This window comes from Heterodontus francisci, chromosome 1 (genome assembly GCF_036365525.1).
Source record: "Heterodontus francisci isolate sHetFra1 chromosome 1, sHetFra1.hap1, whole genome shotgun sequence".
Lineage (NCBI taxonomy): Eukaryota > Metazoa > Chordata > Chondrichthyes > Heterodontiformes > Heterodontidae > Heterodontus > Heterodontus francisci.
Window position 1 is genome coordinate 172182905 of NC_090371.1, and position 12088 is coordinate 172194992.

The window sequence follows — 12088 nt, forward strand, 5'->3', positions numbered from 1 at the left end:
AAGATGCTGCTTTCATTCTAAAGATTTGTTTTATTTTTAAGAATCTTTTACACTGTCTGGAAGAATACAGGTAAGGTGTTGATGCATGCTGTAAATCTTAAACTGCTTTTATATTGGGCTAATTGCACACTTGTACCAATGCCTTGTACATCTGGTAGAAACCTTAAAGCCCATGTTTCTGGATTTGCTAAGCTAACAGGAAGAAGAGTTTCTTTTAAAATGGATCATCAAGGTGGCCTTAGTGAATTTAGCAGGTTTACTTTGGGAATTGATTACCTGCTTTTTTTTTTATTCATTCATGGGATATGGGCGACGCTGGCCAGGCCAGCATTTATTGCCCATCCCTAATTGCCCTCGAGAAGGGGTGGTGAGCTGCCTTCTTGAACTGCTACAGTCCATGTAGGGTAGGTACACCCACAGGGCTGTTAGGAAGGGAGTTCCAGCATTTTGACCCAGTGACAGTGAAGGAACGGGGATATAGTTCCAAGTCAGGATGGTGTGTGACTTGGAGGGAAACTTGCAGGTGGTGGTGGTCCCATGCATCTGCTGCCCTTGTCCTTCTAGTTGGTAGAAGTCATAGATTTCGAAGGTGCTGTCTAAGGAGCCTTGGTGTGCTGCTGCAGTGCATCTTGTAGATGGTACACACTGCTGCCACTGTGCGTCAGTGGTTGTGTTGGGGGGGGGGGGGGGGGGGGGCTGAATGTTTGTTGATGGAGTGCCAATCAAGTGGGCTTCTTTGTCCTGGATGGTGTCTAGCTTCTTGAATGTTGTTGGAGCTGCACCCATCCAGGCAAGTGGAGAGTATTCCATCACACTCCTGACTTGTGCCGTGTAGATGGTGGACAGGCTTTGGGGAGTCAGGAGGTGAGTTACTCGCCACTGGATTCCTTGCCCCTGACCTGCTCTTGTAGCCACAATATTTATATGGCGACTCCAGTTCAGTTTCTGGTCAATGGTAACCCCCTGAATGTTGATAGAGGGGGCTTCAGCGCTGGTAATGCCCTTGAATATCAAGGGGCAATGGTTAGATTCTCCCTTGTTTGAGATAGTCATTCCCTGGCCACTTGTGTGGTGCGACCGTTACTTGCCACTTATCAGCCCAAGCCTGGATATTGTCCAGGTCTTGCTGCATTTCAACACAGACTGCTTCAGTATGAGGAGTCGCGAATGGTGCTGAACATTGTGCAAGCATCAGTGAACACCCCCACCTTATGATTGAAGGAATGTCATTGATGAAGCAGCTGAGGATGGTTGAGTATAAGCTGGACTTGAAATTTAAATGGTGGGTTTAAAGCTGCTATTAAATGATTGCATGAAATCTGCACTCATCAAGGTGAGGTGAAAGTGACATTAAGGCAGCATTAGATCGAGTATGGCATCAAGGAGCCTCAGCAAAACTGCAGTCAATAGGAATCGGAGCTGTGACTATTGCTACTTTGTTGTAATTTGGAATTGGTAAACCCATTGGAATATAAGGGGGATTTAGAGGAGACAATGGCAACAATGGTTAAAAGTGTTGCAAATGGGATAACTGGACTTTGGCACAATTGTCCACATCCACCCTGAGCAACCCCTGCAGTGATATGCTGGAGCTGAGCTAATTGATCAACAACCACAACCATCTTCCTTTGTGCTAGGTAGGATTCCAACCAGTGGAGAATTTTCCCCGATTCCTGCTGACTCCAGTTTTGCTAGGGCTCCTTGATGCCATACTCGGTCAAATGCTGCCTTGATGTCAAGGACGGTCACTTTCACCTCACCTTGATGAGTGCAGATTTCACACAATCATTTAATAGCAGCTTTAAACCCACCATTTAAATTCCAAGTCCAGCATATGCCACTGAATCTTGAAGTTTAGAGCGAAACACTTGAAACTCATTTAACCAATAGTTGTTGCCATTATTGAGATCATGGCAGAAGAACCACACATAAGAACTGAAACATCTGTGTACTCACCTCAACTGTCTGAGAAGGAATTTTAAGTTTGGACAGCTTCGCCCTGGCACTTGCTTTCATCTCAGCTATATTCCCGTATGGCTCCTCGCTGTAATCATCTGAAGGAGGCTTTAGTTCTGGGGATTTACTGGGGGCTTGATCTTGCCCATCCATTGGTCTCACATATGCTGTAGGTTTTTGTTGCGTCATATTTGGTTTTGATGGTAAAGATGGTGGAAAAGTTTGAGATGCATGTTGGCTGGGGACAGGAACATTCAGATCAGAAGACAAGCTCTCAGGATCACCGGAGTGTACATCCAGTTCATGAGGAGATTTTGTTGGAGGACAGTCTTTGCTGTGACTTTGTTGTAATTTGGAATTGGTAAACCCGCTGGAATGTAAGGGGGATAATGGTGTTAGAGGAGACAACGGTTGTATAAGTGAGGACAATGGTAACAAAGGTTGTAAGTGTTGCAAATGGGATAACTGGACTTTGGCGTGATTGTCCGCATCCACCTGCTGATCATCCCTCCCACGACGGCTACTGCAGGTTTCCCGGCCACTATAGCAGTTGCCTTTATTTTGGCTTCTGTTATGAAATGAGCTGTAGTTTTTAGTGTTACGGCTGAAGCTTTGGCTGTTCTGTTCTATCACTGCAGTGTTTTTTTGCGAAGAGCAGTCACCTGTTGATGGAGCAGCGCTGCGAGGTCCCATTAATTGTGGATTGCTGCTGTGAAAGGAAGGCTGCGTTGAACTATTACTTCTTTTTGGACCAAGTGAGCACTCATTCTTTTCTTGTGACATCAAAGGGACTGCCCTCTTGGGTATACCAATGAGGTTCTGATGGGACTTGTTACTTATTAAATCCTTCATCTCATCGTAGTTGCCCAGCATATTCTGAATACGGCTGGAAAGTTCATCCCCTTTATTGGTCTGCACAAAAACAGATAAAGTAATTAATGACTCCAACCCCAAGAATCATCTTGTGATGGCTCACAGATATTTCTGTAGAAGGAAATGTTCAGGAAAAATAAAATGGTTTTCTTGCATGAACTAATTATTGCTTTAAAAATGACCAGATATTTTAAAAATAAGTGTACTTGTATTATTTTTATTAGCTTCAAAATGCATCCTGCAACTTTTTTTGAATAAAAAAAAATCAGTGCTGGCTGCAAATTAGCATGGACTGAATAATACATTTTGCAACATCACTATGGCCAATCAACAGTCAGTCACCAAAATTTAAAAATATCTTTTAGTCTAGTATCTCATGGTAGCAATCCCAAAGCAAATTTTATACATAGCCAAGTCCAAGGATTTTAATATTCATCTTTCAGCTCTAATGCAAACTCAGTTCTTTGGTGTGCATCAGTCCTCTGGCAATTTTACTGCCTTTGAGACCATGTAAAGCTGCTCAAATTGCTTAAAATGTAGTCCTCCTTTCTACACTTTTACTCAAAGGGAAAGGAAAGGTTGGTGGAAATTCAGTTCTCCAAAGATGCCTTCTAAAACCACAGAAAAGCTTTTTTTAAAAAATCAAAATTGTTCAGAAAACCTTCTAGCATATTGACAGAAGATTAGGCTGGCACAGCTCTTCTACAGAGCTCCTATTGTTCTAGACACAGGCATTAATTTTAAATGGGAGGGCAAGTACAGTACGCATGAGTCCTGAAGCAGGCGGCACACCCGATAAGGCCAGGGACGTGGCCAGTCCCAACTACCAGGTCTCAATTCCATAAATTTTCAGTGACTTGCGCAAAACTGGCCACATTCACTACCTGGTAGCATGAATTAAGTGATAGGAGGTCACAGCTGGGGACCTGCAGGACAGGACGCCAGAAGTTAAATATGTGGGTGAATTCTGTGGCAAGGGAGACCGAGAGCTTCCTATAGAGCCTGGAGAAGCATCTCTTCCTCGCCCACCCTTCAAGGACACCTAACAACATTTTTTTTCAAAAAGACTGCGCTGCCTATGCCTCTTCTGCCCCACAATCCCCCTCCCAGCAAGTCTGGCCTGATGAGGTGACCATCACTGCTCTTCTACTGATGCTTCCAACTAAAATTACACAGAGTACCGATGACTAAATCGGCGTCCCAATCTGTAAATTTAAACAGGCGGGCACCCTGCTCACAAGCGGCGCTGCACAACAGAGGATCTAAAAAAATAATTAATGCCAAATTAGTCTGAGCTGCTCAGCACTTTACCTTGTATGGCTCACCAAAGAGAGGGGCATGTTCAAGGAAAGGTTCTTTGTCGAGATGAATTTCTTGGTTTCGCCTTTCCCTTTCTTTAATTCGAAGCAAATTTCTGTCCTCATTGTACAAGCTGTTGAAGAGCAGAATAAACTAAATTTCAAACTTCTCCAAATAGATTTTATCTACTTGGCAAGCAAAACGCATAATTTAGAAAGACAGTAACAAAGATAGCTGTTTCCTGATCTATCACTTGTCAACCAGTCCACAGATGGAGAACTTTTCTGCTGCCCACCACCTTCGATAGATGACATATGCTGAAGATGGCTATTACATACTGCATACATTTGTCATTTGAAAACACTAATACAAGGATCTGTCCAAAGATCTAGCATTTAGACAGACCTATCCTCTACATAAGAAAACTATTAGGGATCCTGGAAATTTTAATTTTATAAATACTATGTTTCAATACTCACAATATACAGAGGATAAACTGCCGATGCAAAACTGCAATTCAATGGAGTCGAGAATATTTTGATCAGTAGCAGTGACATTACAGTATCCCGTGATTATCACCAAAATCCAAATTGAATTATAGTCCTAACTTCACTACCAGCTTGCTTACTGCACATTTAATAAAATTCCACACTTGCTGCACATTTTCTACCTTCATTGTTATGTACTGAGCATTGTTACTCTGTAAAGATATGATGTGCAGTAAAAGACTGCTATTGGCAGGAGACCTAAAAGCTATGTGGCACGATAATACTAACAGGTACATGCGTTGAGCCTACAATTACATCACAATTATATCTCCACTGACAATCAAATACACTACAAAAAAAAAGATAAATTGCTCATTCACCCAAGTGCCATTGGTGCGACCATGTAATACACAAAATGGCGATGGTATTTACCTAGAAACTATGACTGTACTTCAAAGTAACAAACAGTATGTGGAGTGCTTTAGGAGAGGGCGGCGCAGTGGTTAGCACCGCAGCCTCACAGCTCCAGCGACCCGGGTTCAATTCTGGGTACTGCCTGTGTGGAGTTTGCAAGTTCTCCCTGTGTCTGCATGGGTTTCCTCCGGGTGCTCCGGTTTCCTCCCACATGCCAAAGACTTGCAGGTTGATAGGTTAATTGGCCATTATAAATTGCCCCTAGTATAGGTAGGTGGTAGGGAAATATAGGGACAGGTGGGGATTTGGTTGGAATATGGGATTAGTGTAGGATTAGTATAAATGGGTGGTTGATGGTCGGCACAGACTCGGTGGGCCGAAGGGCCTGTTTCAGTGCTGTATCTCTAAAACTAAAACTAAAGGTGTGCTAAGATACAACATAAGTGCAAGTCTTTGTATAGGAAGTGGGAAGGATCTATAAATTCTGTGACAAAATGATTTTTTTAAAAAAACAGAACTGGAATGGAAGGAAGGCAGAGTTGAGACAGGAGCCCTCTCAGTGCTGTTTATATATCAGTGACTGGTCAGAGTGTCTTGGGCTGGTCCACTGATTGCCTTAAGTAAATACAGTCAAAGCAGCCTAGTGATAATACCAATCATTTAACACTGTCCCACAAAGTGCTATAGATTGTGTGTGCAGCATTTGCACTGCAAACATACACAATGCTCTACGCACAGACCTATTTTTAGAAGCACTGGTTTTGCTACTGGCTGCAATTTACTTAAGTCACCCAACACTTGCTGAAAGCATGTATATCCCAGTTATATTAAAATGTGCAAGTAACTAAAGTACTAAATATCGTTTGCAGCTTTTCCAAATATACATCAATATTCAAAAATGTACAAATATTGAATGTTGATAATGACACTCTTTTGATGCTCTCAAAAAATTGAACAATTTAGAAAAAACTCAATACCTTTTATTGCTCCCATAGAGCGAACCTAGTGTTTGCAGTTGGGCAAATATTGCATGATTACTCACAAGCATAAGCATCAAATATAAATAGAATCAAATCTGTGCCAGCACCTCTACTGGTGCAGTTGTCAAAAACAGATGGCTTGTGGGAAGGGAAAAGGGAGTCTACCAGCTGAAATGTGTGTGTGTAGGGGTGTAGGCAGGGGGGCCAAAGAGGAAAAGAATGAATGTTCAGGAGCCACAGAAGTTGCAAACAAGGTTTTCACCAAGCAGATCTTCACACCCACTGAATAAAATGTAATAGAGAAAGAAACCAAGTCACCCTGTATGTTCAACATGGCTATTTATTCATCATCTGACTGCCTGAAAAAAAAATCAGGACTTGAAAGGCTTCTCTAATGAAATCAGCAACAGAGCTGTTCTGCTACACTGCACTGATCAATTACATGTATTAATGCTGGCTAACAGTGCAATCCTCTAGGATTTCCCCAATGCTGACACTGAAGCAAGTTTTGAACAGAATAGCCAACTGTACTAGATTCTCCAGAAATTAAAAATAGGTTGACCTCGAACATCGAGTCAAGTCTTTTTCTGTAAAGCTGTCCAGCTCATTTAAAAGGGCACATTTTAAATCTTACAGCAAAGCAACTGTCCCTAGTAAACTGAAAATTTGAACTCTAGCAGTCCAACAGTTCAATGGATGGCAAGATAGGTGCAATGTTTTAAAAAAAGAAATAGTTTCTCTTGTTCTTCCCTTTCCAGAGCAAAGCCGATAGTATCAGTAATTCTGTTACTACGACAGCAAAAACTTTTGCCGCACAGTGTAAGTGGCAACTGTGGACATTTGGCACCACTGCGCCTCTAAAATTATATAAATGCATAAAATCCAACTTCTAAAGGGAAGATCTCCCCCTCTCTCCATCCCTAACCAGTACATCAAGGGATTAGTGTGTCTAATGTTCCCCTCATTCAAGTTTTCTCCTATGCTCCTTGAGGCTGGATTCTTGAGAACTGCGGTAGTTGAGTGAGGTGAAATATGGTAGTTTCCCCAAGAGATCATCTTGCACCTGTAAGCAGCCTGCCGGCACTTGCAGCAATTTGTATAGCCAAGCATGATCGTGTCCACCTTTAACATTAACTCACACCCTTCATCAGGGCCACTGGCTAGCATTCAAAATTGGGAAACTCAGCTGATATCCATCCCTCCACCCCACCCCGCAATCCTCATCCTTTTGACCCCAGGGGGTGCAGAGGCTAACTGGAGTCCCTCAACTTGAAGCGATCGACAAACTAGAGATCCCTTTTTTGTAAAATTTGAGAAACAAAGTTGAAGGGTTATGGTCCATAGCATAAAATACGAAAACAAGAGGAAAAGAATAGATGCATCTGAAATTAAATTACACCAAGCTTAGAGTTTTAAAGGTGAAATCTCTGAGAACTGGCCCAAATGGCTATTATTCATTTCTGAATAATGACAGAGTGTCAGCTATTTGACCTCATAAGCAACACAACAAACCCAGATCTGGCCAACACTGGATGTCAACATATGTACTTCCAACAGGATCACCAGATAGCTATCAGGTCACTTTTTTTCCCCTCCCAAGCCAAGGGGCATGAAACACCAATTGTAGTAACCCGACCACTATTCTGGCTGAGATTAGCCAAGGAAAGACAGTGAATCAAAATCAGGGATAAAGGCAGGAAGTGCTGGATAAACTCAGCAGGTCTGGCAGCATCTATGGAGAGAGAAACAGAGTTAATATTTCAGTTCTGATGAAAGAACAACCTGAAACGTTAACTCTATTTCCCCTCTACAGATGCTGCCAGGCCTGCTGAGTATTTACAGCATTTTCTGCTTTTATTTCAGATTTGGCTTTTGAATCAAAGCAGCATCCCCCCCAACCCCATGTCTTCCTCCCCTTCCTTCTCCATCTTAGAACGATAGAATGATTACAGCACACAAAGAGGCCTTTCGGCCAGTCGCGTCTACACCCACTCTCTGCAGATGCTACTCAGCCAGTCCTGCTCTCCCACCTTTTCCCCGCAGCCCTGCAAATTCTCTCTCTTCAGGTGCTTATCCAATTCACTTTTGAAAGCCATGATTGAATCTGCCTCCACCACACTCTCAGGCAGCGCTTTCCAGATCCTAACCACACACTACTTAAAAAAGATCTCCCTCATGTGGCCTTTGGTTCTTTTGTCAATCACTTCAAATCGGTGCCCCCTGCTTCTCCGTCCTTCTGCCGACGGCAACAGTATTTCCCTATCTACTCTGTCCACACCCCTCGTGATTTCCAACACCTCAATCAAATCTCCTATTAATCTTCTCTTCTCCAATCGATCCACGTAACTGAAGTTCCTCATCCCTAGAACCATTCTCGAATCTTTTCTGCACCCTCTCACAGAATTGTTACAGTGCAGAAGGAGGCCATTCGGCCTATCGTGTCCGCAGTGGCTCTCCAAAAGAACAATTCCCTCAGTTCCATTCCCCTGCCTTCCCCCCATAACCCTGCACATTCTTCCATTTCATATAACTGTCTAATTCCCTTTTGAATACTTCAATTAAACCCGCCTCCACCACGTTCTCAGGCAGCGCATTCCAGATCCTAACCACTCACTGCGTGAAAAAGCTTTTCTTCATGTCACTTTTGCTTCTTAATACTTTAAATCTGTGCCCTCTCGTTCTTGATCCTTTCACAAGTGGGAACAGTTTCTCCCTATCTACTCTGTCCAGACCCCTCATGATTTTGAATACCTCTATCAAGTCACCTCTCAGCCTTCTCTTCTTCAAAGAAAAGTCCTAACTTCTCCAATCTATCTCCATAAGGGGGGGGAGGGTGAACAGTCAGAGTCGTGGTACACATTGGCACCAACAACATAGTTAGAAAAAGGGATGAGGTCCTGTAACAAGAATTTAGGGAGTTAGGTAGCAGATTAAAAAGCAGGACTTCAAAGATTGTAATCTCTGGATTACTCCCAGTGCCATGTGCTAGTGAGTATAGGAATAGGAGGATAGAGCAGATAAATTCGTGGCTGAGGAGATGGTGCAGGAGGGAGGGCTTTAGTTTCCTGGATCACTGCATCTGTTTCTGGCAAAGGTGGGACCTGTACAAGTTTGACAGGTTGCACCTGAACCAGAACGGGACCAACATCCTTGCTAGGAGGTTTGCTAGTGCTGTTGCAGGGGTGGGGGGGGGGGGGGGGGGGGGGGGGAGGGGTTTAAACTAATTTGGCAGGGGGATGGGATAGAGTGGAGGTACAGTATGGGGTGATGCACAGTAAAATATAAAAGAGAAACTGAGTCAGTCTGGAAGGCAGAGCAAATATAGACCTGTTAAAGCACAAGTGAAAAATGCAAGGCTGGATTGCATCTATTTTAATGCAAGGAGTCTTGCCAGTAAGGCAGATGAATTGAGAGCGATGATTAGCACATGGCATTATGATATTATTACTATCACAGAGACACGGTTGAGGGGGGCGGCAGGACTAGCAGCTCAATATTCCAGGGTATAGAATCTGCAAGCGGGACAGGGGAGGGGGTAAAAGAGGAGGTGGCACTGCACTGTTGATCAAGGAGTCAATTACTGCAGTAAGGAGGGATGATATCTTAGAAGGTTCCTCAAATGAGGCCATATGGGTAGAACTTAAAAACAAAAAGGGGGCAATCATTTGGCTGGGAGTGTACTACAGGCCTCCAAACAGTCAGGGAGAGACAGAGGAGCTGATATGCAGGCAAATCTCAGAGGGGTGTAAAAATAATAGAATATTAACAGTAGGGGATTTCAACTTTCCCAATATCAACTGGGATAGTCTTAGTGCAAAAAGCCTAAAGGGGGCGGAATTCTTAAAATGCATACAGGAGAGCTTTTTGAGTCAGTACGTAGAAAGTCCTACAAGAGAAGGGGCAGTACTGGACCTAATCCTGGGGAATGAAGCCAGGCAAGTGGTAGAAGTGTCAGTGGGGGAGTATTTCGGGGATAGTGACCATAACTCTAAGATTTAAGGTAGTTATGGAAAAAGACAAAGATAGACCAGAAATAAAGGTATTGAATTGGGGGAAGGCCGATTTCAATATGATAAAACAGGATCTGGCCAAGGTGGACTGGGAGCAGCTGCTTGTAGGAAAATCTACATCAGACCAGTGGGAGTCATTCAAAAAGGAAATGGTGAGAGTTCAGAGCCAACACGTAGCCGTTAAAGTGAAGGGTAGGACCAACAAGTCCAGGGAACCCTGGATGTAGAGGATTGGATCAGGAAAAATAAGGAGGCTTATGGCAGATTCAGAGTACTGAAAACAGCAGAGGCATTCGAGGAGTATAGAAAGTGTCGGGGGGTACTTAAAAAAGTAATTAGGAGAGGGAAGAGGGGACATGAAAAAACACTGGCGGGCAAGATAAAGGAAAATCCCAAGGCGTTGTATAAGTATGTTAAGGGCAAGAGGATAACCAGGGAAAGAGTAGGGCCCATTAGGGACCAAAGTGACAATCTGTGTGTGGAGCCGAAAGACACAGGTGAGGTTTTAAATTATTACTTTTCATCTGTGTTCACTAGGGAGAAGGATGATGTAGGTGCAGAGATCAGGGAGGGGGACTGTGATATACTTGAACATATTAGCATTGAAAGGGAGGAAGTATTAGCTGTTTTAGCGGGCTTAAAAGTGGATAATTCCCCAGGCCCAGATGAGATGTATCCCAGGCTGTTATGTGAGGCAAGGGAGGGGATACAACCCTTGCTGTTTGTCATGTACATTAAATGATTTAGATGTGAATATAGGAGATATGATCAATAAGTTCACAGATGACACAAAAATTGGTGTCGTACATAGTGAGGAGGAAAGCCTTAGATAACAGGACGAAATAGATGGGCTGGTAAGATGAGTGAAGCAGTGGTAAATGGAATTTAATCTTTTCTGTACTCTCTCCAATGCCCTCACCTCTTTCTCAAGGGCGGCACCCAGAATTGGACGCAATACTCCAGCTGAGGCCAAACTAGTGTCTTATACAAGTTCAACATAACTTCCTTGCTCTAGTACTCTATGCCCCTATTAATAAAAGCCCAGGATACTGTATGCTTTATTAACCACGCTCTCAACCTGTCTTGCCACCTTCAAATGACTTATGCACATATACACCTCGGTCCCTGTCATCCTGCACCCCCTTTAGAGTTGTACCCATTATTCTATATTGTCTCTCCATGTTCTTCCTACCAAAATGAATCACTTCACATTTCTCTGCATTGAACTTCATCTGCCACCTGTCTGCCCATTCCACCAACCTGTCGATGTCCTTTTCAAGTTCTACACCAACCTCCTCACAATTCACAATGCTTCTCAGTTTCGGATCATCGGCAAACTTTGAAATTGTGCCCTGTGCACCAAGGTCTAGGTCATTAATATACATCAGGAAAAGTAAGGGTCCCAACACTGATCCCTGGGGAACTCCACTGCAAACCTTCCTCCAGCCTGAAAAACATCCATTAACCACTACTCTTTGTTTCCTATCACTCAGCCAATTTTGTATTCATGCCGTCTCTAATGCCTTCACATCTTCACTGAAGTGTGGTGCCCAGAACTGCACACAATACCAATTTTTCATACAGGTTTATCATAACTTCCTTGCTTTTGTAAACTATCCCCCCTACTTATAAAGGCCCGGATCCCATATGCTTTATCAACTGCTTTCTCTACCTGCCCTGTCGCCGTCACTGATTTGTGCACATGTACCCCAGGTCTCTCTGCTCCTGCACCCCCTTTAGAATTGTATCCCTTATTTTATATTGCCTTTTCTCGTTCTTCTGACCAAAATGCATCACTTCACACTTCTCTGTATTAAATTCAATTGCCATGTGTCCACCCATTCCAACTGCCAGTTTATGTCCTCTTGAAGTCTATCCATATCCTCCTTACAGTTCATAATACTTCCATGTTTTGTGTCATCTGCAAATTTTGAAATTGTGCCCTGCACACCCAGGTCTAGGTCATTAATTTAGGTCAGGAAAAGCAGTGATCCCAATACTGACCCCTGGGGAACCCCACTGTGTATCTTCCTCTAGTCTGAAAAATAACTGTTCACCACTTACTCTG

General features: G+C 43.3%; 1 protein-coding gene across 4 annotated transcripts in view; it reads right to left on the reverse strand.

The window, feature by feature from the left end:
• LOC137373671 (AF4/FMR2 family member 1-like) overlaps positions 1 to 12088 on the reverse strand; it is a 187243-nt gene that overhangs the window by 121770 nt on the left and 53385 nt on the right. For all 4 annotated transcript variants that reach the window (XM_068038805.1, XM_068038796.1, XM_068038816.1 and 1 more), the window contains exons 2-3: positions 4141 to 4261; positions 1957 to 2868 (exon numbers count right to left, since the gene is read on the reverse strand). In XM_068038805.1, coding sequence (XP_067894906.1) covers positions 1957 to 2868; positions 4141 to 4261 — 1033 coding nt within the window. The remainder of the gene's footprint in view (positions 1 to 1956; positions 2869 to 4140; positions 4262 to 12088) is intronic.